Source organism: Eulemur rufifrons, chromosome 30, assembly GCF_041146395.1.
Source record: "Eulemur rufifrons isolate Redbay chromosome 30, OSU_ERuf_1, whole genome shotgun sequence".
NCBI classification, from domain to species: domain Eukaryota; kingdom Metazoa; phylum Chordata; class Mammalia; order Primates; family Lemuridae; genus Eulemur; species Eulemur rufifrons.
The window spans coordinates 43,004,375-43,031,627 of NC_091012.1; the positions used below are offsets into that span (position 1 = coordinate 43,004,375).

Here is a 27,253-nt window from a genome sequence, read left to right on the forward strand (position 1 = left end):
CATCATTTCAACATGTTGTATTAAGCTCCCCCCGCCCCGGCCCCGTGAGGACAGAGGCCTTAACTCTCTGGCCCCACGTTCCTGCACACCTCAGGAAAGGTCCCTGCCTGAAACCTGGAGGATTTAACTTACCCGACGCCCACGGCGCGTGAACTCCTGGGGCAAGGTGGGCTCTTCCCGTCTGCGACTGAAAAAGCGCCTGATGCGGCCAAACATCCTCTGCACCACGTTTCCCCGACGACGACGGCCAGCCGGCTGGCCGGTGGCTTCTTCAATCTGCATCGCGGCTGTCAGTTCAAGATACTTGCGGCGGGTAAGCTCATTCACAAGCACCTCTTCCAGGCGAATGCCAAATGTCTTGAGTGATGCAACTGGGGAATCAGGGAGAGGAAGAATGAGAAACGTCAAAACCCCGCAGCGCCTAAATGAGGAGGAACTGCAGAGGCTGTTGCACTCCTTCAAGCAACCACCCACAGTCGACCCCACCCCTTCAGGCCCGCAGCGCCCCTCCCAGAGGAGCGAGCCAAAAAGACCCTGCAATGGTTTGGCAAAAGGAATCAGCTCCACTCAACTACCCAGAAGGGGCTCAAAGTCCCTGCCTTAAGTCTTACCAGAGAGTGACCACATTAAAGCAAAGATTTCAAGTTGATCTGGCTGGGTTGGGTCCACCAGGAAGGCTCTGGAAGGTCTGGGAGGACCACCCCATGTACCTGCAGCTATTGTGCAATTTCCCGATATCACCCCCTCTGGGGTTTTTCTTTGAGGGGGGAAGGGGTAGTGTCACCTGGAGCAGTAGGCACTGACCAATCTCCAGTAGCCAGGGGGGTGCTGCATTCTATTTCTTTCCCAAAGAAAATATAAGAGGCCCTTACCCCTCTGTTGCCCTCTCAGAATCACGAACCACTTCTCCAAAGTGTTTGGACGGTCATTAGGTACAGCTATGGGAAGAGAAAAAAAGACACGCACACGCAAATAGGACTTGATAAGTGACTAAAACATAGCAATGCATTGATCTGCAGCAGAGGGAGGGACGGCGGGGGTAGGGGGGAGCTCAGCCCAGTCGGCAAAAATTGTTTTGCTTTCTCTCAGCCTCAGTTTCCCCGCCTGACAACAGAACCAATCCTATCTGACACATACGAAACTCCAAGAATTTAACCAAACCAGACAATCTAAGGCGCCATGCGCGCACCGCGCATCTTGCTACGCACCAGTAGTCGCTCATCACAACACTTATAAAATAAATTCGAGAGCTCTGCGGCGCAGGGATCATGCAACAGGAGAGGGGAGGGGCTCTGTGGGTAGGGGGTCGCCAAGTTATTGGGGCGCGCTCGCACCCTGGTTGCCGTCGGCTCTCCTCGCTGTGGCGTAAGAAGTGGCGACGCCTGGCCGAACCCGGTAGCGGTGGCTGCCCGCGGGGTCTCTTCGCCCTTCTCTTTATCCAGTTCAAGCTGTGCCCGCTGTGCACGCCTTAACGAACCTGCCGCCTCTTGCACTTTCCAATCTTGTTGGGATGCCCCTTGGCCCGCGCTACCCCTTCTCTCCTCCAGATCCGCGCCTATACCCCTGAGATCTCCTGGTGCTCTCGAACCCGATCCTGCGCAGTGTCCCGCTCGCTCCACCGCAGCCAACTGAGGTGGGCAGCGCTCACGTCGCACCTCCCGCCGCCACCCCTCCCCCCGCCCCCGCGCCCGGATAGCCCTCCCTCTCATCGCTTGGCTTGGCGCGTGTTTCCCTCTCTCTCTTACCATCTCCCTATCTCCCTCTACTCTCCGTCTCTCAACCGCGTTGTCTCTGTCCCAGTCCTCTCTCAAGAGTGTCCCTCTGCACCTCTGTCTTGCCCTGACTGATTCTCGCACCACACCTGGTGCGTCTATCTCTTCACCTGCCCTCTCTCCACCTGTCTGTCCCTGACATCTGCCTGTCTGCTTTACTGCCTCTCAACCCTCAAGCTTCGACCTAACTCAACTAATCTTTACCTCTTGTACAATTCAACAAACAGCCTTCAAGTCCTACTTTCTGGGTTCCCCAGGCGCCAGGAGAATGGACCAGGTCCGAGACCAGGCGCGAGCCCCTCCCACTCTCCTGGACGCCTGATCCCTCCTGTCCTGCCCAGAGGGTCCACTCACCCGAAGGTGAGGATGCCACACTCCGGGGGATACAGCTTACCTCTGTCAGGTTTGAATTCAGAGAGGAAATGTCTGGCCATGAGTTCGCGGTAAGCAGTCTCTTGCAGCTTCAGACGCTCCAACTCAGAGAGGCTGTGTATAGATACCACCTTCATCCTGCGGTCCGGGTTGTGTCCTGGGGCTCCTCCCAGAACATTCACTAAAAAAATGAAAGCGGACAACAACAGCAAAAGGGGCATGATTCTGGAGCATAGCGTCCTTGCTGCCTTCCAAAAAGGAATGCAGCCACCCATTCTGGAATCGGATCATTATCAAGCCTGCATCATCCAATTGTCACTGGACCTGGTGGAGGGAACTATAAGGGGAAAGTGGAGGGGGAGGGCAAACTGGGAGGTGGCCTCACCCTCAAGCAGAGCAGCCTCTGGTTGCTTATTTTAAAAAATCCAATTTAAAAAAAAAAATCAGCCCTGAACGGATAAGTCCAGAAAAAAGAAAACATAATTAACAGAAAAGTAGAATTGAATAAAGAAAAAGAAAAGAAAAACAATTTCTTTAAAAAGACACTTTAAGACAAGAGAAATATAGCATTTTAATTAATTAATTAGAACATTGATAGAGCTTATTTTTATTTTTTCATGATGCTACTGGATGCTGTCCATATTAAGTCAGAAGGAGGCTTTCATCTAGGTTTGGAGCACTGCAAATTTATACAACTCTTCCAGAAAACAAACTGGACGCATGGATATGGAGCCAAAAATTGTACCCAGGCCCATTGACCCAGCAATTCCCCTTTTAGGAATCTATCCTAATGAAATCTTCCTCCAGACAGGAGAAACCATATGCACATGAACCATAACAATAAAATAAATAAATAAATAAAAATAAGGAAAGAAAAGCTAGCACAGCAATGAGACTAGTTAGGTAAATTATGTAATGACCACAGTATGGAAAATTATGTAACCATTAAAGTGATATTTACAAAGAGATTTTAAAGAACAAATACAAAATGCAGAATTTGCATTAATTATGATTACAACTATGTGAAGAAAAACATGCATAAAAGTAAAAGACTGAAGGAAATGCACCTAAATGCTAAACAGCATCGTATTAAGTGAGGAGATTTTGTTTGCCTTTTGCCTTTTCTCTATTTACCAAACACTGTATGACTTGGTTATATTACTTTTTCATGAAAAAATTGATTTGTACCAAAACAAACATCATTTCCAGTCCATTTCCAGTGAGACTCCTTATACAGAATCAGTGATAAAAGTAGAGTTTGTCTTAGTGCAATGGTAAACTTGTCTTAGTGTAATGATAAACCCGTTTTATATGGTAAGCCTTCTCCACGGTGCCCACTATCCCATGCTGCTTCCAAACTTCATAGCATCTCCCACTGGGCATCTCCTTGCATCCCACATAGAATCTTTTTCTGAACATTCTTTATTACTTATTTGTTCTTTCATTCATTCATTAAAAGAAAAAAACAACCTGTATTAATTGCCCACTTTGTTCTGGGTGCTGTAGATTCAAAGGATGAGCAAGATAATTCTACTCCTTTCATAAAAGATTTAACAGTGCAGTGAAGGAGATACATAGGTTAGCAACAATTTACAAAACCGTGTGGTAAGTCAGTCTGCCAAGATATAAACAAAGTACTGTGAGAGCAGATAGGAGGAAACATCTATGTCTTCCTGGAGACAGGGAGGGGAGAGTGTCCAGAGAGAGAGAACAGCTTGTGCAAAGGCAAAGAGATGGGAGAGAGGGTGTCATATTCTTGAAGCTGTATAAAGGGATTGGAAGGAGATAAATCTGGATAGGCAGGGATGAGATCATGAGTGGCCCTGTAAGCCACATTAAGGAGTTGGACTTTCTCCTAAAGGCAATAGACAGCTACTTCAGGGTTTTAGGCAGGGAGTGACAGAGTCAGAGTAGCACCTTGGAAAAATCACAGAGAGCCTTGAAAAAGCCCGGTTTAGGTAGAAAGCCTGAAGTAGGTAGCAGCCAGGAGGCAAGGGATGCTGACACAAGTCAGTGTCACTGGGGTTGGAGTAGGGGATGAATTTTACAGATGGAATTGATAGGACTTAGGGCAATAGTTTAATTGTAATGGAAAGAAAATAATATAGGATAGCTCCAAGTTTATGTTTTGGGTGAATGCATGTATGCAGGTTCCTGATAGAGAAGATACTTCTGGATATGGGGAATTAAACTTTTTGACAAGAAGTAGTTATATGCCACTTTTCTGAGCTTCCTTTTCCCATGAAATTTTACAATAATATTCTATATATTATGGGGGAGGCTTATAATGGGGAGCAGAGAAAAGCTAGGTAAGGGTTTATAACATAATCATCTAAATAAATGAGCTATCCTCCGTCAAAAAAAAAAAAAAAAAAAAAAAACTCACACCTTGTAATTTTTTCCCAAAATTCTTTTATGCCCACTTTCCTTAATGGCCAAAGTCACAGATGTCAGAAATAAGTGCAATATAAGAAAAGATGAGGCATCTTTCTATGGCTTTTGAACTAAACTAAAAGGAAAACCCCTACTGTATTTTAAAGCTCCTTCAACTGCAAAGCATCGTCCTCTGGACCCAAAGTGAACACCTAAGCCCAAGCACCAAACTCCAACCACAAAGTGACCATTTTAACTAAAGGTACATGCATCTAACCACAGTCCCAGACTAAGCCTCTAGCAATGCCCCATTCGAGATAGCAGGTCCAGAGTCTATTCGTCAAAGGTCTCATCCATTACAGCCTTGTTCTGGCTTAATTTTTCTAACATCTCTCCCCTCTCCCCAATCCAGACATTATTTGGTATCAGTCTTGGTACCTTTGTATCTAGGTACCTAAGTATCTAAGCTTGCCAGATCTGGCCATCCAAAGAGCACAGCTGGTTCTTTCATCCAAAACCAGTATGAAAATCAATCCCTTCTCTCCACCCAAAATAAGGTAAGAACGAACAGTAAAAACCCCAAATCAACAACAGCCCCAAAAAGAGAGTGACAGAGAGAAAAACCTTTGAGAGATGAGTCAGCCTAGAAGCTTACAATTTGAAAGGAAATCAAAGGCCTTAGAATAAACCATTTGTTATTGCCTCCCTGATCCCACATACAGGGCTAAACTTAAGAGCAGTTACACCAGCAAAACTGTCACTGTCTTACTTGCCTTCAACCCTCTCCAAGGCACCAGTATGATACAAGACAGAAGCAGAGGTAGGAAGATCAGTGTGCCCAGAGGAGAAACAGATGGGTGGGTGGAGGGGAGATGAATAGGCTGGCTTCAGCACTATGGGAGGTTCTTCTATTTGAATACTCAGCCTGACTTTGCAAGCTGAACACTAAAGGAGGCTTCCCACAGAGAATGAGGTGCCAAGGGACCTCTCTTGCTGCAAAGTGTCTTCCCCTTTCCCCTTCAGCATGCCATGGCACTAGCCTGAAGTGACCATGAGATAAAAAAGATACTCAAAAAGGAAGGTGAAAGCAACCTGGCTCAGTTTCAGTCTAGAATTCAAGACATTTGCAAAAACACTATCTTTGGACAAATATCTGTACTGGGCACTGGAGTTAGAGGCAAATAGAACTGATTTTGAAGCCAAGCTTTATAATTTTTGAGCTGTGTGGCTTTAGGAAAGTTAGTTGAATTCTCTAAAACTCAGTGGTTTCCTCTATAAAGTGGGGAAATGACATAGTACTCATTTCAGTGGTTGTGTGAGAATTGAATGAATAACATACATGTGATGTTTAGCATTGGTTTTTAATAAACATATTAACATTGAAGGTCCTTTGCAGAGGACCTGAGTTTACCAGGTCTTTGCATTGACTGACCTACTCTGTTCAATCTCTACTAAATTTGAATTAAATTAATACAGAGTATTAACACAGTATTAATACAGAGTAAAGAGATCTTAGAAAGACTATCGGAAATAGATTTTTCTTCTTCACTCTCCAATTTCATCAGGGTCAAGTATTAAAAAATCATCTTATAAAATTTAGAAAAAACTAACGCATAGGTCAGTATTTCAAATGTTATTCAGATTAGTAAAATGCCTATATGTCCCAAAATTTATTTCTCTTTCAAACCATCCAAATTTACATTGTCACTACAAAACATTTGGATCAGTAAAGGAACTAGAATATTAGCAGATCCCAAGAGGGAGAATTTGAACAAAGAGCAGAGAGACACCCAAATCAAGTCCCCAGCAATACAAAAAGGGGAAACACAGTTGGGTGGCATCAAGCTTACATTTCGGGGCTTCCCAAAATGCACAGCACAGAGGGAGAAACACATTAAGGTCAGAAAGGTCACCCACTTTGACTTTGCAGGGAAGGAAATGCTTTCAGCTAGGCATAAATCCACAGTCTTCACAATTTGGAGGACTCATTTACTCCATTGCCTTCATCAAATCGTTAGAAATGTTGCAATGCTCATATGTAAATACCTACAGGAAAAAGACAAGGACTGCACTGACACTGTGGCTTGAATCTTTATAAATTAGGGCACTTTATGGCACAACAAAAATTTTGCTCTAAACCTCTGAGAGCTTCTCAGAGTTTAGGCAATTGATAGTAAATGGGGCTGGGTGCCCAAAATGTATTGCATCTACATTATTCAAATGTCTACAGGCAGTGACATGTATAGTTTTTGATAAAGGCCATTCTCACTGGTGTTAAGTGATATCTCATTGTGGTTTGGATTTGCATTTCCCCGATGATTAGAGATGTTGAACATTTTTTCATATGTTTGTTAGCCATTTTTATATCTTCTTTTGAAAAATTTCTATTCATGTCCTTTGCCCACTTTTTGATAGGGTTGTTCGATTTTTTCTTACTGATTTTCCTGAGTTCTAAGTAGATTCTTGTTATCAGTCCTTTATCTGATGTGTAGTATGCGAAAATTTTTTCCCATTCTGTAGGTTGTCTGTTTACTCTCGTGACTGTTTCTTTGGCTGTGCAGAAGCTTTTTAATTTGATCAGGTCCCATTTATTTATTTTTGTTGTTGCTGTGATTGCCTTAAGGGTCTTCTTCATAAATTCTTTGCCTAGGCCAATGTCTGTAAGAGTCTTTCCTACGTTTTCTTCTAGAAGTCTAATAGTTTCCGACCTAAGGTTTAAGTCTGTTAACCACCGTGATTTGATTTTTGTGAGAGGTGAAAGCTGTGTGTCCTGTTTTAGTCTTCTACATGTGGATATCCAGTTTTCCCAGCATCATTTATTAAATAAGGAATCTTTTCCCCAGAATATGTTTTTGTCTGCTTTGTCAAAGATTAGATGGCTATATGAGGATGGTTTTATATTTGGATTTTCTGTACCTACAAAGAAGAACTGGTGCCCATCCTACATAAACTAGTCTCCAATATCCAGAAGGATGGGATTCTCCCCAACACTTTTTACCAAGGCAACATAATCCTGATACCAAAACCAGGAAAGGATGCAACAAAAACAGAGAACTACAGACCAATATCCCTTATGAATATAGATGCAAAAATTCTAAATAAAATCCTAGCAAATTGAATCCAAGTGCTTATCAAAAAAATAATCCATCACGACCAAGTGGGCTTCATCCCAGAGATGCAGGGATGGTTTAACATATGCAAATCTATAAATGTAATTCACCACATAAATAGAAGCAAAAACAAAAACCATATGATACTCTCATTAGATGCAGAAAAAACATTTGACAAAATTCAACACCCTTTTATGATAAGAACACTTAACAAAATAGGCATAGACGGGGCCTATCTAAAAATGATACAAGCCATCTATGACAAACCCACAGCCAACATCATACTGAATGGGGAAAAACTGAAAGCATTCCCACTTCAAACTGGAACCAGACAAGGATGCCCACTGTCCCCATTACTTTTCAACATAGTATTGGAAGTCCTTGTGAGAGCTATCAGGCAAGAGAGCAGAATTAAGGGAGTCCAAATAGGGACAGAAGAGATCAAACTCTCACTCTTTGCTGATGATATGATGTTATATCTAGAAAACACAAAGGTTTCAACCAAGAGACTCCTGGAATTGATCAATGAATTCAGTAAAGTCTCAGGATACAAAATCAATACACACAAATCAGAGGCATTCATATATGCCAATAACAGTCAAATGGAGAACCAAATTAAGGACTCAATACCCTTCAAAATAGCAACAAAGAAAATAAAATACCTAGGAATATATTTAACTAAGGAGGTAAAGGACCTCTATAGGGAGAACTATGAAACACTGAGGAAGGAAATCGTAGAACATGTAAATAGGTGGAAAACCATACCATGCTCATGGATCGGTAGAATCAACATTGTTAAAATGTCTATACTGCCCAAAGTTATCTAAAGATTCAATGCAATCCCTATTAAATTAACAGCATCATTTTTCACAGATATAGAAAAAATAATTTTACACTTTGTATGGAACCATAGAAGACCCCATTTAGCAAAAGCAATTTTAAGCAACAAAAACAAAATGGGAGGTATTAATTTGCCAGACTTCAAACTATACTACAAGGCTGTGGTTCTTAAAACTGCCTGGTATTGGCACAAGTGCAGGCACACAGATCAGTGGAACAGAGTTAGCCTTTAAGTTGTTATCCCATAACCTCCATTTCAGCAAAGGCTGCAGATGCAATGAACAAAAAGGCTCATTTTATGCAATGTGGTGGGTGGTGATATCCCAAGATAATTAAATCTGGGGACAGTGTTCACCAATACATAGAGCCAGCCCATCATGTCATAGCAGAAGCTCATAAGCTGGAGGTAGTACCGTTAAATTATATTCAGAAAAGCCTTGGCTTCACACACACACAAAAAGAGTGTTTTGGGAACTACTTGGAATATTAGAATGGTTCAGAAATAAAACGGACCTTAGCCATCACCTAGTCCCAAACCTCTGTTCTACAGTTCAGAAAACTGAAGCTAAGAGAGGAACAGGGGTTTTCCCAAGGCCATATAGCAATTTGACAGCAGGGCCTACACAAGAACCCAGTTCTCCTCAGTCTCAGGGCTCTTTCCATTGCCCCATCCACTTTTGATTTCGGTAGCTGCAAGATTCTGCAACACTAAATAATGAAATCAAAAGAATGCAAACATAATCAAAGCCTGATTCCATAAGCCAGGGGAGGTCATATCCGAAGGAAGGCATCCACCACAAATTACAACATCTTTATAAAATAAGTACAGTCGTCATTCCATCGAATGTGTAATGCTCTTTTTAAATTTCATTGACTAAAGAAACAACTCAAGCTCAGCATGGTGAGAGGCAATTTTATGCTATAGATCATAGTGCAAACAAGGCAGTGTGACATCAAATACAACAAGATATAGATATTGTCACTATTAGTTGCAGTATGTGTCAGGGTGCATAAGAGTGCTGGCATCACAAGCTGTGGCACATATATCTTTTTTTTTTTCCTTTTGATTGCTGCTTCTACTAAATTGTGGTGGAAGAAGTAAAAAATAAGATGTTCTATCAATAGGAGGTAAAATGTTTTAATGCCTAATTTGTCTTGTGTTTTTTGTTTTTTTTAAAAGCTTTCCATATGTCCATTATCTCCAGATGCTAGCACACAGTAGGGTGTTCAAGAGTGTTTGTTGGGTGAATCATAGGATTAAAAACTCCAAGCATTTGAGAGAACATAAAGCTCTTATAATTAAAACAGCTACTCATGATTCACGAATAAATGAATCATGCTATTTTATTCTCACGACAACCCCTGGGAAGGAGGTAGGTTGGAAATTATTTCCCCCCATTTTACATACAACAACAAACTAGGGCTCTGGAGAGATTGTGACTTACCTAAAATTGCACAAAAATGCCATGGAGGAATTTGATCTGGGAACCAGCTATCCCTTCCTATTCCCTGGGCCAGGACATGCCCTTCCCACTAAACCATTGGTATTCCTCACCAACATCTGCTTTCTGGAACTGGGAAAAATCCAAATCAAGACTACCTTCTTTCCTAAGGAAGTGTGTGGATTTTTGGGAAATGGGAATGAAGATAGATGGAGATACATAAGTATGTATGTATATAGCTTCAAAAAAGACTATTATGATAGGTAAGGTAGAGGAGGGGGCTGGATAGAAGGATAAAGGCACCAAAGGGCCTATGTATCCATCCCTTCACTTCTCTTAGCCCGGCCCACCCCCAACCTGACATCATGGTATCCTGGAAAGCTCCTGAGGTATGGACTGGAATTTGGGTTCAAATCCCAGCCTCACTACAATTAAGTTCACACACTCACCAACTATATGATTGGAACCAACTTATCTCACTTCTCTGAGCCTCAGATCCATGTCCTTACAAAAGAAAAATCATGATACCTACTAGGTATGGCTGTGGTGAAGATTAAATAAGGGACAGGGAGGAATGAAAGAATCCTCCAAAGTGTACAGTGCTGTACTAAGGTGAGGGACTGTGGCCCCAAAGTACCGGGGAGTCAAATTTGAGAGGAAGACTGAGCAGGAATGCTACTATCCGGAATGAGACAGATAGTACACCCTGCTGAAGAATGCCCCTGCACCATCCTTTGAAGGTGAAAATGGGTACTCACTCACTGTCAGCAGGAAACACACTTTTCAGGTGGGATAAGATGAACTGTTTCTTCACTGGGTCTTTCATGATGACAGTTAGCAAGGCAGCTAACTGTGGGGTATGAGGGGATTAATCTAGTCTGTGAAATGTAGAAAGAAGCTAACTGGCCCACAAAAGGGATTTAGTCCCTACCTTTGGCTTCCTCAGCACAATAAGCTAGCTATCCCTGCTGGGGATGGTGGAGGGAAGGGGAAGGCCATCTGGAGTGGAAAGCCCCAGTTCCTGCCCTTGGGATCCTGAAGCCTAATTGAAAGTCACATAAATGTCAAGTGTCTGAAAGACTATTAAAAGAGGCCTGTGGATCTAGCATCATCCTTCCCTGCCCTAATATAAATATATTTCCTCTTTTTTGTTTCTTTAAGGAATATTAAGAATTGACTATTTCCCCAGGCCCACCAGCATTGGTCAGACACTCAGCTGTAGGTTTTTAGTAAATTCTGATTCATTGTTCCCATCTTCTCAACTCCCCTGCCTCCTCTCCCCCAAAGCTTCCCTCTTTGAGACATACTCCCTTTCAGACACACACGTACACACTCCCACTCACAGACATCCATCTACACAAATGCATCCTCGCACTCTCTCACATGTGAATTTTCACACACACACACAGAACGCCCCCTCCAATGGGCTCACTACAAAAGAGGGAAAGGGGGAAATGAGACTCTGAATTAAAGGCAAGGCCATCAACATTTGCCTCTCCAGACCACATCTGTGGCTTCTACAGAGTGGGCATAAGAAAGACAGACCAATGGGGACACTCCCCCAAACCATCTGAACAGAGGCCATGTCAAGGAAACCTTCAGAATAAAGAAGTTCTCAGAATCTGTGCGGAGAGTTCCTTCTCCTCCACCTTTTCCCCCAACCCCCACCAGCTTCTCTTCTCCCCTGATTGTATCTTCCCCAACAAGCATCCAATTTTCTGCTGGTTTTCTTTTTCAAAATCCTGTCTGAGTGGCTGTCATAGGGAATTGGTACTGTGAGAGATGTTTTTCCCTGTAATTTTCATGTTAGGAATAGTATTTTAAAACGATACTAAAATAACTATATTTTAAAAATATCATTGTCTGTCTATCTATCTATCACCCTTCAAAAGTAGACCACTGTCTTGGCTATGTGGTGAAAAAAAAAAAAAAAGAAGCCCTAGACCAGGAGTCAGGAGACCTGCTCAGTTACTAAGCAGCTGAGGTGGCCTTGGGCAAGTCACAGAGCATCTCCAAACCTGAAACTCAACTGCCATAATTTATTATTATCTGTTTATTTAAGAGCCCTCTCATCTACAGAGTCCTCTTGATTCTTCTAATATTACAGGACTTAGCCAACTCCAGGACATAGGGCCAAGAGGCTGCTTATCCATAGTTGGAGAGAGAGTCCCCCAGCCTTTCTGCAAGCCTCTGGGCGCCAGAGTGCGGGGGGGGCGGGGGGGGGGTCTGAGTTGATCTCCCTCCTCCTCCCTACCTGAGTCCTCACCACTGCAGGCCCTAGGCCCTGAGCTGGGGGCGGGGGAGGTGCGGACTCTGCACCCTCCATGGCGTGGGCGCTTGGGCTTGTCCTCTGCCTCTGGCTGCCACCCCGCTGCAGAGCACAGCCTTCACTCTGGGTTGGGTGGTGCTGCACGCGTGAGTCCTGCCCTTTATGAAGTTCAAGAGATCGCAGTACTTGCAAAGTTAAACCAAGCCCCCCGCGGCGCAAAAACCACCCTCCGCTGCCTGCCCCTCTGAGAATTCAAAAAATTAAATCTTTCATATGAGCTCTATGTTTCAGCCATTGAATGCAAAAGCTTAGGCAACTTGTTCAGCACTCTCAGACCTCCTCTCCCTCCCTCCCGTTGGGGTCTCCACTTGAAGTGCCCTCACCTCCCTTTCCCTCCCCGCAGGGGGAGGCACTCAGGCTTCTGGTGCCCTGCCCCTGCACTACCTCTTGGCGACCCTCCTGATGTAGCCAGGGAATAAGAGGCTGCATGACCCCGACACCGCCAGCACTTGGCTCTGTCGCTCAGACTTCCTCCCGCCCCCCACGCGCTCTCTGCAAAGCTTTCCGCGGTGGGGAGGGGGCTGATTCAAAGCAATTTTCTACAGAGCAGCCAGCTCAGTGCCTTAGGCATACTAGTTTGCTGAATTCCCTAGGCCACTCCCACTGTGTCTCACTGTACCCCACGATCTTCTCTCCCCTTATTCACAGCTGATCTCTTCTTCAGTATTAAGCCCAAAGGTCCCTTCCCTCTAAGCGCACCAAATTTCCCCTCCCCTGGCCATGCCACACAATCTCACAGCACAGGTGAAGAAAAAGCAGAAGTGGAGGTTCAGATGGCTAAGAAACTTACCAAGGACACAGCTAATTAGTGGCAGAGCCAAGATGAAGGCCCAGAACTGCTAGATCCCAGCTGAGTACACTTTTGGCTACACCATATTGCTTCCCTTCTGCCCTGACTTATGTAGCATTCCAGGGCAAGGAACATGCTTTGTACACAAGGACTGCACAAGGAACAGCCCCTTCCCCTCCTTGCCTCACTCTTTCTGCTCCTTGCTTCCCAGTCTTGTCCAGGGCCTCCTTTGCTCTTCCAAACTCAGATACAAAAAGGTCATTTTGTTCAAAGTTCAATGAGCAGCAAGAGCAAACAGAAGCTGACTTCACAAAATTCTCCACCCACCTGGATGGCAATGGTTTCAGTAACTTCTCCCCTCCCCTCCCCACAACACACACGCACACAGACACACACACACACACACACACACACACACCACTACAGTCTTCATTTTTCATGTTCTGTCTTCTTTGCATATCTAGACACCTAGAGAAGACAAGCCATCCACACCTGCTCAAACCATCTTATCTTTTAATACCTCTTCCAAAAATATCCTCTTCCAAAAATATCTACAGCCCACTAATCATATATAAAAATCACCATTCAGCCAAGCAAAAATATATTATTTACAAGAGCTAAGTGTTCTTATCTGATGCAACAAGGGCAATATGGGGTTATAAATGCAAGATCTGAAGAGAGGGAAATTTCAAGTACATAATTACACCCCCTCCCAACTGAATTCTCTCCTCTCTTGGGCCAAGTAAATGGACAAAGGGAGAGTGTTGTTGACAAAGAGGGACAGAAATGGAGAAGAAAGAGGAGAGAAGAGTCAAGAATGTCAGAAACCAAGGGCCAGCCCAGCAAGAGGTAAGAAGGAGAAACAGATTTAGGCTCAGGGAGAAAGAAGAAAGGGAGGGGAAGGACAGAGTTCAGCCACTGGCTCCAAGCATAGCTACTGTGGAAGCCCAGAAAGATCTGAACTTATTCCCTAAAGGTTCAGAGATGTGGCTCTTGGGTCCTGAATTGGAAATGAGATCCACAATCCCAATGGCAAGTTTTTCTTATCTCCTAGTAACGAAAGAGCTTCTGGCTCTAGCCACAGCTTTGGTGATGCTCTTTTCAATTTAAGTGCCACCTCGCTATCATCACTAACACCACAATGCCCTTGCCCTCCTCCCTCCTGGAATTAAATAAATCTTACCCGACACAAGAGTGTAATTTGAAAGCTCAGGACAATTTCTTTTTCCATTGAGGGAGAGGATCTGTCCCTCACCTCCTGTTGGAAATGGGCTGGGTACTGCCCCTTTATACATTCTAGAGCACCAGATCAGGAGAGGGGGAGAAAGGGAGGGAGCAGCAGTTTGAGGCTGGTCCAATTTGTCACAGGCACTCATATTCATATTCATATTCTCTTTCCTGTTTTTCTCTCTCTCTCCTTCCCGTCCATTGGATTTTTCTGCAGCCCCTCCTTCTGGCCCCAGCAGCTCTGCTCCTCATCCTCACTGCAGCATCCTGCAGCCAGTCTCTCCGACCCTGTGATAAGGGGCTGATATTGGGGTGTACCTTTCTGGTGATGCTTGCTTTTTAATGTGGGGTTTTAGACTGATATGCCAGGAAAAGACTTGTGTTGTGGGGGGGGATGTTTCATAGGAGATGAAAGAAAGATCAATGCAGGTAGCCAGCAACATGGGTTGGTGTTGGGGGCAGCTGAAAGACATGACTTGAACATGAGTGCACAGAGATCCCATTTAGGCAGAGGACTGGCAGGTTATTGGCTTGGATTACAGCAATTGCCTTGGTAACATAAATACATAAAGACCTCATGATATGTAGAGAGAAGGTAAATATCACTTAGCCTCAGTTTTTTCTACTAAAAAATAGAGGAATAAATGCTTCCCTCATAGCACTGTGGAGAAGAGCATGTGAAATTAACATAGGTAGAGTACCTAGCATTTACCTTGCTACTGAAGCCCAGAGAGGGAAAAGAGCTTGCCCAAGGACACAGAGTCAGGATTAAAACCCAAGTCTCCCAAACACCCCCCTCTGCAGAAGGGGTGCTTTCCACTCTACTTCCTCCTCTGCCAGTGCTATCCCTGGGGACTTGGTAGGGGTGGAAGTGGGGAGGTGGGTTAAGAGCTCACTCTATGAATATGAATACAGACACTCTATCCCTTAGTACCAGCCTCAAGGGCTCGGGGTCCTGATTCATCCCCCTTCTCCTCATCACTCAGGTACTCTCCCCATGCCATCTTGGACAGATCCACTGCCATTTTCAGCACTACCTCTGCTGCCCAACTCTGATGCAGTGACTCACCCTTTAGCTATCCAGGGCCTCTGCCCCAGGAAAGAGGCTTTTTTCTTAATTGACTGCAGAAGCCTCAGCTGCAGTGAAACAACACCCTTCCAGACAGGCTTAGAGATGAAGGGCTTTGAGGAAGAATGCAATAGCCCCTTATCCAAAGCCACTGGCCTCCATCCCCATGGTGCCTGGGGTGCCACAATTGGAGTCCTCTCTCTAGGTTCCTTATGATAATTCCTCATGTACACTAAAGTCTCAGTGTTTCCAAGGGATTTCACCCCAGACATCTCTTTGCTGCATGTATAAAGCCTGTGCTGTGTTCTGGCACTGTGCTAGGCACTGGCAAGGCATAAGGTAACAGGAGACATCTCTAGCATCCAATGAGTGCTCATAAGTTTAAAAATATTAACGTGGTACCTTGGTAAGGGGGTGAATGAATCCAAAGTGGTGAGTTAGGATCTCTCTGTGACGAGGGGAAGTGATGGGCAGAAGAGCTTCATCCCAACCCCAAGGTGTGGAGGTGTGACCTGGACTTTCTTGTTGTCAGTAAGTCGCGTCACTAAATCATTGGTTCCCTTAAACACAATACATTGCAAGTTAACTGAATCCCTGCCCATTCTCTGCCTTTCTGGCTTAGTTTGGGGGCGTTAGCTGGTGGCCATGACCCCCTCCCAGCCTCTGATTCCCTTTACTCCAAACTCCCATATCTTTATCTTTTTAATGAGGGTGGGGTAAAGAGGGAAGGAATGGGCATCTTCAGTATCTTAACTGTGATAAATACTTCACATATATTACCTCCTCTAAACCTCATAACTATCCCGCGACCTAAGTCAGCGACTTGTCAAGGTAAACAGCTACGAAGTGGCAGAGCTGGGATTCGAACCTATAGTAACTCCGAAGTCTGTATACTTTGCGCAGCACTTTAAACAATGCGCCACCGGGTAGTGGAAGGGGAAAGGGCTCCTTTTCCTCCACCTCTCTTTCCCCTACTATCCTAGTCCAGATCCTCCAGAAAGGAGACAAGCGGAGGACAGGAGCCAGACGGTCATCTGGCCGCGCAGGCCATCCTGGAGTGACCCCTGTAGCCCACCTATGGTGGGAGGGGACCTCAGAGTTTCATGCGGGGGGTGGGGATGGTATGCAAAGCACCTTCAGTCATTCTAACGCCCCCTGCCGCCAGTGACTCCCTGTCCGAAGTCGCTATTCTTAGGAGGGTTTGTGTGCTAAGAAAAAAGCCCACCAACTGCCCAAGAGCTGTTTGTGGGCCGGTGCTAGACTGCAGATAGCCTCGCCAGATTTGGTGACATAAGTGGGAAGGAAGATCATTTCTAGCGCCCTACTATGTGTCCAGCTAGGGGTCAGTGATTTCTAATAGTCCTTGTTTTTTTTATAGAAAATGTATTGCTTTGCAAAATAGTGAGCTCTCCATTAAGAAAAATCTTCAAGCTAGATTAGAACCGGTTTTGCAAAAAGCTTTTCTGCTGATCTCAACTTCTTATTTCTTGAAACCAGTGAAGCTCTCCAGCCCTAACAGTCACCCGCTCCCTCCCGTAGGGGAGGAAGAAGCAAGTGGGGGGGCTGGGGGGGGGGGGCAGAGGTCTAGGCGTTGAAGGGACGAAGGGGCCAGAGGGAGGGTGCGGTGAGGAGGAGCCTCCCGAGGGTCGACCGCACTCGGAGTCAGGGTCCCCGCAGAGCCCTCTTGCCCACCCTCTGACTCGCGGACCTTCTCCTTTTCCCGAGTTCAGACTAGATTCTGCCTGCACCGAACTCATTCACTCCCCTTGCTTGGCAATGGGGAACATGGGGGCAAAACCCCTGGTCAAAGGAAAAGAGCATCTGTGGCAGCCCCGCCTTGCCCGCCCATCCCCCCTCCCTTATTCCCCCTCCTCTCCTCGCCCCCCTCTCTTCCGCCTAGAGAGAAGGCGGGGGCGAGCGGTGTGTGTATGTATGTATGAATGTACTCGTGTGTGCGCGCGCACGCGCGCGAGTGCGGCACGTTTATGTGTGCATTCGGTGTGTGGCCGGGTGAGTGGGGGGATGTGTGCAGGTCACGTTTTAGCCGAGTGCTTGGTGTGGTGTGTATTTGGTTTGCTTTGACATGGAACGTGTGTTTGTGTGTGCATGCTTGTAGGTTGTATGTTTCTGCCGGATTATAGTGTGACTATGTGGGTGCGGTCTGGATGTGGGTTTGTTTGATGTCTTTGCCAGGGTTTGTGGTCGTGCTGTGCTGAGTGTATATATGTTGTAAGTGTGCAATGTGTGTATGTGTGTGCTCCCGTTGAAGCTGGAGTGCATATGTGTGTCTGGTGTGTGTTTATCTTTAGATGCAGGGTGTCAATGTGGGTTTACAGGTGGTGTTTGTTGAGGTGTATAGTGTGCGTGTTCGTTAGCAAAGTGTGTCTATAAGTAAGTAAGTCTGCTTGAGGTGTGTGTGTTCAGAGGTTTATGCATGTGAGGGTGCAGTGTGTCTTTTGGTGTAAAGTGTTCATGTGTGTGGTGTGGACGCATGTGGCAAGCGTATGTGCTCGGATGGAGGGCTAGAGATGGTGTGTGTCTTGAAGGAGATTGCTGCGTGAGTGTATGGGTGCTTTGTGTGAGAGTACAGGGTTGTCTAAAAGAACTCAGGTGACCGGTGTGGTTGGGGATTTGGGAGGAAGGGACGTTGGGTCAGTACTGGAACAAGGAAGGAAACGGGTCTGAGACCCCGGCAGCGATGCCGGCTGACCTGACTGCCTGCCCACCTCGTTGCCTGCAAGACCTGCTGGGGCAGGGGGTGAACTTACCAGCTGCTTAGAGGAAAGAAGAAGAGGGCACCGGACGTGATTGGCCAGGTAGGGTGCCTAGGGCGCGGTGTAGGGGCTGGTGGGAGTAAGGTGGAAAGATTCTTGTTCATTGACTTAACACTCCCCATCCCCCAGGAGATTACCACTTGGTGCCCAGCTGAGCCCAACTATTTGCTCAGGGCCTGCTGTTTCACACCTTTTTGGCTTTGTGTGGGCAGATCCAGTTGCCTGGAAGCCTTTTCCCCTGGGGCCTTGTAACAAATTCCTACTTATTTTTTTTAAGACCTAACTTAAGAATCACAAAACTTTCTCTGCTATTCTGTACCTTTCCCTCCCCACTGAGGGCTCCCTCCTTTGAGCCACCACAATTACACTCTTCATACTTCTCATGACATGATCAGAAATAACAGCAATTATTTGTCTCTCTTTTTAAACTCTGAGCTGCTGTAGAGAATGCCAGGTATATAGTGCAAATAATAGTTGTAATCATAATAATGTTGCCATTTATTAAGTATTTACTGTGTACCAGGCACTGTGCTACGTACGTGCTCTTGCATTATCTCCTCAAGTCATCACAATGCTCCTGTGGGGTAGATAGAGCTATTGATTGTCACTATTTTACACTTCACACATCAGGCTCAGTGTAGTTAAGTAATTTCCCCAAGGTCACACAGACCATAGGATTCAGAGTTGGTATTTGAACTCAGGTCTGCCATATTCCCTAAATCTTTCTTCTATACTAGGTAGCATGACTAAGCTGATTCCTGCTAGATGCTGAAGTCTCAGTAAAAGAGTACCATTTCTTGACAAATCTTTCTTTTGAGTTTACTGACAATACCAAGAGTACTCAGCATAATTACTTTCTTTGTTTCCCAGACAGCTGATACTTTCTCCACCCAATTACCTGCTTTGTTGACACCTCAAAGTCTTTAATTACTCTAGGCACAGGAGCACCTCACCAGCTCCAGTTCTTGGAGCTCTCCTTAGGCTGGTGCTGAAAGAAAGAGCTGAAAATAAGCATTTTCTAGCCATAGGGTTAGGGGAATTTGGTTTGGAGGAAATTGGGTTTGGAGGGGAATGGGGTCAAGACGGAGTAAGGGAATGATTTCACAGCTCCCACTAGAGCCGTTTTTACAGCATCACTACCAGAAGTTGGTATTCAGTGAATTTCAAACAGACCAGCCAGCTCCATATCAAACTGCATGTAGAAAAACATGCAGAACCCCCTCAGAAAAGACTACCAAATGGGCCCCATTTCATATTATTCATGAGTTCGGGGAGCACTGTGCTTGTCTAATGGGGCTCATGCTGCTTTAATGCCTTCTGAGCAGCCTCATCTGAGAAATCCAAATTAAAACAATACATCGCATTTTGAGGAACACATTTATGGGGTCATGGTGTCAGCCCAGTTGTAGCACTGGCTTCCAGATCAGCCCTCAGGGAGCCATCCTAGACTGCTGCAAAGAGGTCAGGGGGGTGCATAGAGAGGACAATTCAACAGTGGTGAGTCACTTCACCACTTTTCAGGGGGGAAAGCGAGAAGCACGATTTAAATTGCCACTGTTATTATTGTGCCCTTTCAGCTGACACAAATGAGCCTGGTGTGTGGATGAAAAGCAGCTGGAACATCCATAAAGCTTCCCCCCAGCTGGGCCTGGGTCAGCACCTCATCCCGGGTGGGCAGGAAAAGCATTGCCTAAAGTATTATGTAGCCAGAAAGTCTTTTCCAGAGGAAATGGTGGGGGCTAGAGAGGCCAGTCTAAGTCATGCAGGGCACAGACCACCTGAAGCCCCTTGGTTTCATCGCACTTAAGTCCGTACAAGGAGTTCATGCACATTTTGGTATCTCCCAGCATCTGGTCTCAGGCACTCAGCTTTTCTGCTGCTGTGGGGCTGGTCTGACACCTCCTCTCTTTCCTCTGAGTATACCAGCTTCACTTCCACTTCCTCACAGCCCCTCATGTGAGCCCTCTCCCTCTTCCTGGAAGTTTCTCTACCTGCCTCTCATCCCCAGTACACACACACACACACACACACACACACATACACACACCCTCTAGACTACCTATCTAAATCCAGTTGTGTAATTTCCACTTGGATATGTGAAGACTGTCTGGTTCACTCCAGCTCAGTGCTCAGTACACAGCTCAGTACCTGTGAAATGGGGGAAAAGCTTCCAACTTTAAAGAAGCCAAAAGCTCCAGGCTATGGCTCCAAAGATACAGCCCTGGGCCAGAGGCAATTAGCATAATGGAAAGCTCCCCTTACTCCTCTGACTCCTACCACCCATATAAATGATGGGATAGGAGAGGATACCAGAACTCCTGTCAACACTGCTACTGCTACCACTATGGGATGAACAGACACACACACACACACACACACACACATACACTTTCCTTGGAGCTTAAAATCGCCACCATAAGTCAGTCTGTCTCTTCCCCCTCTTCTGCTTTCCCCAGAGTTCAGGGAATGTGTCCCCATAACATGAAGATAATATGAAGAATTGTAAAGGTGTAAAATGCTTTACTAAACCCCATTACTGTCCAATATAAACAAAGATTTGCTTGTTTTCACCCTAAAAATAAGAATCTGTAGGGGCAGGGCACCAAAATGTGAATTTTATTGAGGAGAGAGATCTTGGTTTCCCCATGAGTGTAAAACCCTTTAAGATCAGGTCTTTTACCTTTTCCATGAGGGAAAAGAAAGTACAGGCTTTGGAGTAAGACAAGTTTGAGTTGGTATCCCAGCTCAATCACTTACTTGCTGTGTGATCTTGGGAAGGTTACTTCACCTCTCTGAGCCTCTGTTTCCTCCGCTGTAAAATGGAGATGTTAACACCTGCCTTAGAATTGCTTAGGTCACTAAAGGAGGTAAACCATGGAAAATGCCAGCCAAGTGCCTAACCTATACAGTAAATGTTTAAGAAAAGCTTAGTTAATTCCCTTACAAATTTTTATTTTTCCTTCACATGTGGCACAATGTCTCAACCAGGGTGTTCAGGGAGTGGAGCTGACTGACTAAGCTGCCAATTTTCCTCATTACTGGTTTGTCTGACACTCTTGAAATAGTTCCTCTTCTTTTAGGATGATGTTTTGATCAGCCTAATGTAGCCCCGCAAGAACTGGACCTTAAGTCCGATTCTCACTCTGCAGTTTTTTCTCGCAGTGTTAATGAGAGCAAGGTTTCAGATGTAATACTCCATACAGGAAAGTTTCAAACTTTCTGCTCAGTGTCTAGACTTCCCTTCACCTCAACTGCAGACCCAGTCCCAACCCTGTCTCCTAAATATGTGCCCTTGTGCTCAAGAAAAGGAAAGAATGACTATTTCCTAGCCAAGATTACCTTATGACTTTTGGGTTGTTTCCCCTCACCTCTACTCTAGAAATTAAGAAAAGTTCCTAAGGCCACCCAATTTCTAGCAGCCACCTAGATGGAATGATGGGGAGAGAGACGATGGTTCTCTGAGCTATGCTATGCAGCACCTAAAATACATCTCCAGTTAATTCCTATTTGTTTTTCTCAGTTAAAGGAAAATAAAGTCTATCTTTTGCTAAAACTGGTGAAGACCCCAATCTGTGCCCCTTCCTCCCTGATGCTGTTGCCTCCCTCTAGAGACAAAAGCAAGTTACTACAAGCTAAAGCTGCATTTAAGCAGGGAGTGGTAAGGGAAGGTTAAGAAGCTGGGGGTGGGGTGGTGGATATAATCCCAGGGAAGGATAAAGAGACTACAGAATAGAGAAGCATTGAGATTCATGGCAGAAAACGCTCTGAGAGACTGGCCTTCAGATGTTCCCAGTTTCTGGAAGATGCCTTCAACTCCTCCCTTTCTTTCACCCTTCTTATTCATCCTGCATGCCACCCTCACTGACCCTAGACTGCTCCCTGCAAAATAATCTATTAGTGAGTCCCACTGAGGATTTAGGAATGTAGAAAAACTTCTCCAGCTCCTACCCCCGTCTGCTTCTGAGTAGGTCCTGTAGTCCCTGATTTGGGAAGGGCAACTGGAGGGGTAACAATTAAAGGTCAGCCATATCACACAGAGAATAGGTGGAGCAGGGGTTCAGGATAGGCTCATACCCCTTAAGTTTCCTTAATAAGCAGGCACCTACCGGCTTCTGGGTATTTACTGGGTGCCCATCCGGAGGAAGCTTTGTGATTTCTCAAGAAGTGTATCTGAGAAGTGACAGTAGCTGCCAAGACTCATCAAATATGCCATCTACCTACTTCTGCTGTTACATGTGAGAACAAATGATACTGCCAGAAGGAAACAGAAATCATTTCCCGGTGACTCAGAGCCCCAGCTATGAGGACACAGGTGGTGTTTGCATTGCATCTTCCAGTTGAAATGTGCACCTTTTCACAGAAAGGAATCTATAGGTAATCAAATAGATCAAAGACCAGAGTTTGGACCCTGGGCAAGGGATCACTCACGACATCATATTGACCACCTAGGAAATGTCTGTTGTATGTCAGCAGAGTGCTGGGAGCTTTGCAAATGTTTATTTCTTTTAATCTCGTTCAAGCTTTGAAGTCAGACCAAAACGGATTGCAATCTTTGCTTAGCCACTGTGTAACAGTGGGCAAGTTACTAAACTTCTCTGAGCTTTTGTCTTTAAAATAGAGATAATAATACTTACCCCAGAGAGTTGTTATGGTTAAATGAGATAGTTTATGTTGGATGATTGGTATTTGAAAATGGCAAACATGTGAATAAAAAATAAAACACATCTTTTAATACCTGAGCCATAGAAGACATTTAATATAATGACATCTACAACAATAATAACTGTTATTATTATTTATAACCCAAAAATATAGGCATAAAATATATCATTTTAAGAGAAGTCAAGTAACTTCTCACAGCAACACTATAAGAGCAGGCCTAGGATTCAAACCAGTTGTGTCTCTTCCCACCCAGCATTAGTGGATATTTCACGATCATTGGGAAGATCATGTTTGGCTGGCCTGATCTAGTCATTACATTTAAACTAAAATTTGAAGAAAAAAAGTCCTTGGATTAAACTATGTAGAGTGGGAATCTAGATCATTGTATAGGTTATTTGCATATCATAGGTCCTCAATTTTTCTTTTTAAAACCTTTTAAAATTTACATTATAAGAGTATTTAAGAACAAATTTTATACAGACTTTAGAAAACAGAGAAAAAAAAATAACTATTATCCCACCACCTTACTAGAATCTCTAACTTTATCTTATTGCTGAATTGTCTTCCAGTTTTTTTTTTAAATAACATATTAGACACAGCTATAATAGCACTATTTTCCATGTTGTTACATATTCTTCAGGGACACCATTTTTATGGTTGTATACTATCTAACAAGTGGATATGTCACAGAGTTTATTTACATTCCACTATTGTTGAACATTTAGGTTGTCTTAGTAGATAAGTGTGAAAAAAGGAGTGATGTTGCTTTTACCATTGCCATAATCACCCTCAGGAACCTGGTTTCCTGCTCTATCAATGCTCAATATGCTTTCAGTCATTTGATATTTAAGTTTGATGCATGTCTGCTCTACTGCTGGAGGTACATTCGCAAGAGTATTATTTTCTGCCAGCTTTCATCACGCACACGCTGTATTTTATCCTCATGGTGGTAAAATGTGAGCTAACCTGGGAACCTAAGCTCTAGAGCATCACATTATTTTGCTAGAGAGAAATGTTTTTTGAGGTTCAAACAAGTAATTCACAAAGGAACTTTGGGATGTCCTCCCATTGGTGAATGGAGGTGTTTGTCTGACACCCTGACCAGGGGAGTGGGGTGTCTCATTGGCAATCTCTCCCCAGTTCTGGAAAATGATTCTGCTGTAGCACAACCAGGACTGGCCTCAGCAAATCGATCGGGTCCCATCTCCAAGAAAAGATCAAATTTGTATGTAAAGTGGGCCCCAGGGTCCCTTCAACTTTAGTTTTGGCTGCTTTACAGAAGCCTGATTGTTTGAGGCCAAATCCAATGCCAAGAGTGAACTGGGGAGAGAATTTCAAGTGGGTCAATCGTGCTCTTTCCCTGGGAAAACAGGCCTTTCCAGGGGCCCCATTCCTCCAGACCTCAGTGATGCCTCTCCCAAATGCCTTCATATGGTTGCCCACTGCCCACTGTCACTCTCAAATATTGCTCTGACATACTATCTCTTTGGTAAGGGGGACGAGGGTGAAGGAACATTTAGGATACCTCCCCCATTTTGCCCAGTCAGCAGCCAGCTACTCCCCCTGACCCCCACCCACCTCTGACTCCTGAGGATTTCTGAAAGGCATTTGAAGGGGGGCACCAAGGGCAACTATAGCCCCACAGACTATCAATAGTTACCCACAAAGTCACCCTTCACATTGTACAGTATTTCTTAGGGGGAGTGCAATGAAGTGGGCTCTTATCTGGTCAAAAAAATTGTACCCAAAGATTATTTATTTCAAAGTGGTGTTGTGTGACTTAGGTAAGATCGTACATGTAAAGAACTGAGCCTAAGGGTCCAGCATCTGGGAAGTACTTCACATAAATTAGCTGCAATTGTATAAGTAATAGAGCTGGTGTGGGCAGTGGTGTGTTGCAGGGGTATGTTGGGAGACAGATCTCACCAGACTGGAAATGCAGCAGCAGATATAAGGTTTTGCACTCGAGTTCAAAAACCAACTAAATACAGAATGGGCATTCTGAAAAGAACTTCGGTTTACTTTTTTTTTTTTTTATAGAGTAGCTTTAGTTGAAAGTAATCCCAATGTAAATAAAGTCTTTGTGTGAACTGTGTGATATGTCCATGGGATTTGTGAGTGGTACAGGCATATGTGATGGGAATATATTGTGCTATGTGTGGAAAGTATGTGATACATATAAAATGTGTGTGTGTGTCCGTGGCTTTGCATGTGGGCATGCATGGGTGTGGTAATGTGTATGTATGGGTGGGTTTATGACTGTGTATGTGTGTACCTTGGGTGTGGCGTGGGCTTCCAAAAGAGGGAAAGTCAGCCATCCAGGATGATATTTATAGGGGCATAGCTGGAAATCCTCTTTTGGCCAGGTCATTGGGCATTTGTAACTTGGAGCACGTTCAAAGAAGAGCAGCTAGACGTGGGTAGGGGCCTTGCAACCATGTGGCATGTTAAACAGATGAAGGAAAGATTGGCCTGGATAAGAACAGGCTTGAGTGGGGGATGGGAGAATGAGGAGGGCTGGCACTGTGCCCTAGGAAGGAGGATCAGGAAGGTCAGCACCAGGGCCAGAAGGTGGAAGCTCCCAGGACATAGATTTGGATTCAGGTTAAGGAAAAGCATTCTAATTCTTAAAGACATTGTTGCTTATAGATGGGGGTGGGCTTCCTTGTCTAACACAGACTCTCTCCCATGCAATTATTCATAAAGGAGACTTCATATCTTTGATCTCATTGGAGTCACACAACAATCTTCTAGTTCAGGCAGGAATAAAATGGTTCCCCCACCCTCTTTTCAAAAGTAGGTTGTTAGAGCAGTAAGGCCTAAAGAGATATCTTATCAAACTCTCTTATTTTTTTGACTCATGAGGATCACATAAACTGTAAAAATATACAAAAGAAAATAGTAAATTCTCTGTGTGTATGCACATATCTTTCCTTCTTGGAGACCTTGTGGCTGGCCAGAGACTGTACTAGAACTGGTTAAGCATGCTGTAGTCTCTAAGCAGGAGGTCAAACTCCTAGGATGGTTCTCAGCAGGGTGTTGGGGCTGGCAAGAACTAAAAACAGGTCTCTGCTGAATTAAGTTGCTGAGGTCTCTCCTCTCCCTGCCTCCCCTCCCCTGCCTGTGAGGGGGCAGAGGAAAGAGGAGACAACCCCAGCTTTGGTCTATGGCTGGTGACTAATGACGCACTCTAACCAATATAGATTTTGGAGGTGGAGACTATGGAAAAACAGGTGGCTGTGGGGGCAGGTGGCAGGCTGGAGGGGGTGGGGCTTATCAAGGGGGAGTGAAGGACAGTGTGGGTGGGGGTCCTGGGAAATCTCAAAAAGAAAATATCAGTCTCCTGAAACTTTAAGGAGGAAAAAATTATAAGTTTCTAAAATGTACTTTGTAGAACCAGTTCCAGGAAAGGGGTGAAATGTGACCCACACACCCATGCTGTGATCTTTGAATGCTTATGCTCTCAATTCCACAGGAATAGGGGAACCAAGCGTTGATCTCAAGTACCCAAGGAAAGACCCAGACTAAAGACTCTAGACCTCTGCCATTGGGCAGTTTGGGGCAGTGGGCAGTTGGCAGACCCAGATGTGCTGCCAACTTTCTGGGTGACCTTGGGCAGGCCTCTCCCATCTCTGGGCTTCAATGTCACCATCTCTTAAATGGAGGAGTTGAATTCGATGACTCCAAGGGATCTGTGTTGATATTCTGTGGTTGACATTGGGACAGAGCGACAAGCTTCAAAGCAAAAATAACCCCCACCACCTTCTTCGGGGTCCCCGGGGGCCTGGCTGCCCTGCCAGGGACGTTCATCCTTAGGCCTTTAGGGCCCTTGGGTTGCAGAACAGCACTCCTGAGTGTCTGGCCCCAAGGCTCTGGCTGTCCCTGCAGGCTACTGAGCCAGGGACTCCGCCCCCGAGCTTGCCCCGCGTCCTGCCGAGCCATTAGCTCGATTGCTGGCGGTTCCCGGCAATGCTGGTGATTTATGCGGGGCCTCGACGGGGCATTCCCTTGAGCCAGGAACAATTAGCTAAAAGCCAGCGGGAAGGGAGCTGAGGGGGCGGCGAGCCAAGCCCAGGGCGCCCAGCCGAAGCTGTAGCCGCTAGCCGCCCCCTGGGTCGAGCACCCCAGCCCCCCGACTCGGTGGGCCCCACTCACCACGGCGGGGGCGGGGCTCAAAGGCCGACGCGAAAAGGCAGTCCAGTATCCACGGCATGACCCGCGCTGAGTGCCTGGCAGCTCACAGCTAACCTCCGCGCTAACCTCCGCGTTGTCCCCCGCACTGGCCTCCCTAAGTAGCCCATGGTGACCACGCCCTGGGCCGCACCCTGCACCCAGCTAAGAGTGTCTTGGTCACCGGACACCTCCAGCATGTCACAAAGGGGGCAGGGCCTCAGGGGAGCCCCCCCTCCCGCTGGAGGAGGGGCCGCTTGTCCCACAGCCCCTTGCCCCACGCGGAGGGCGGCCAAGACACAGCTCCTGTCCTGGGAAGCTCT

The 27,253-nt window shown here is 45.4% G+C and overlaps 1 protein-coding gene across 3 annotated transcripts in view; it reads right to left on the reverse strand.

The window, feature by feature from the left end:
- The window catches only part of ARHGAP36 (Rho GTPase activating protein 36), a 32,446-nt gene extending 5,436 nt beyond the window's left edge, over positions 1 to 27,010 (reverse strand). Inside the window, exons 1-5 of one of the 3 annotated variants that reach the window (XM_069463576.1) lie at positions 26,916 to 27,010; positions 21,315 to 21,320; positions 2,167 to 2,554; positions 873 to 938; positions 133 to 371 (exon numbers count right to left, since the gene is read on the reverse strand). In XM_069463576.1, coding sequence (XP_069319677.1) covers positions 133 to 371; positions 873 to 938; positions 2,167 to 2,419 — 558 coding nt within the window. In that variant the 5' untranslated portion in view covers positions 2,420 to 2,554; positions 21,315 to 21,320; positions 26,916 to 27,010. Of the gene's footprint in view, positions 1 to 132; positions 372 to 872; positions 939 to 1,561; positions 1,636 to 2,166; positions 2,555 to 21,314; positions 21,321 to 26,915 lie in introns of those variants that run through there. The other 2 variants (XM_069463577.1, XM_069463578.1) reach the window with 2 other exon arrangements.
- Between the last annotated feature and the right edge of the window lie 243 nt (positions 27,011 to 27,253).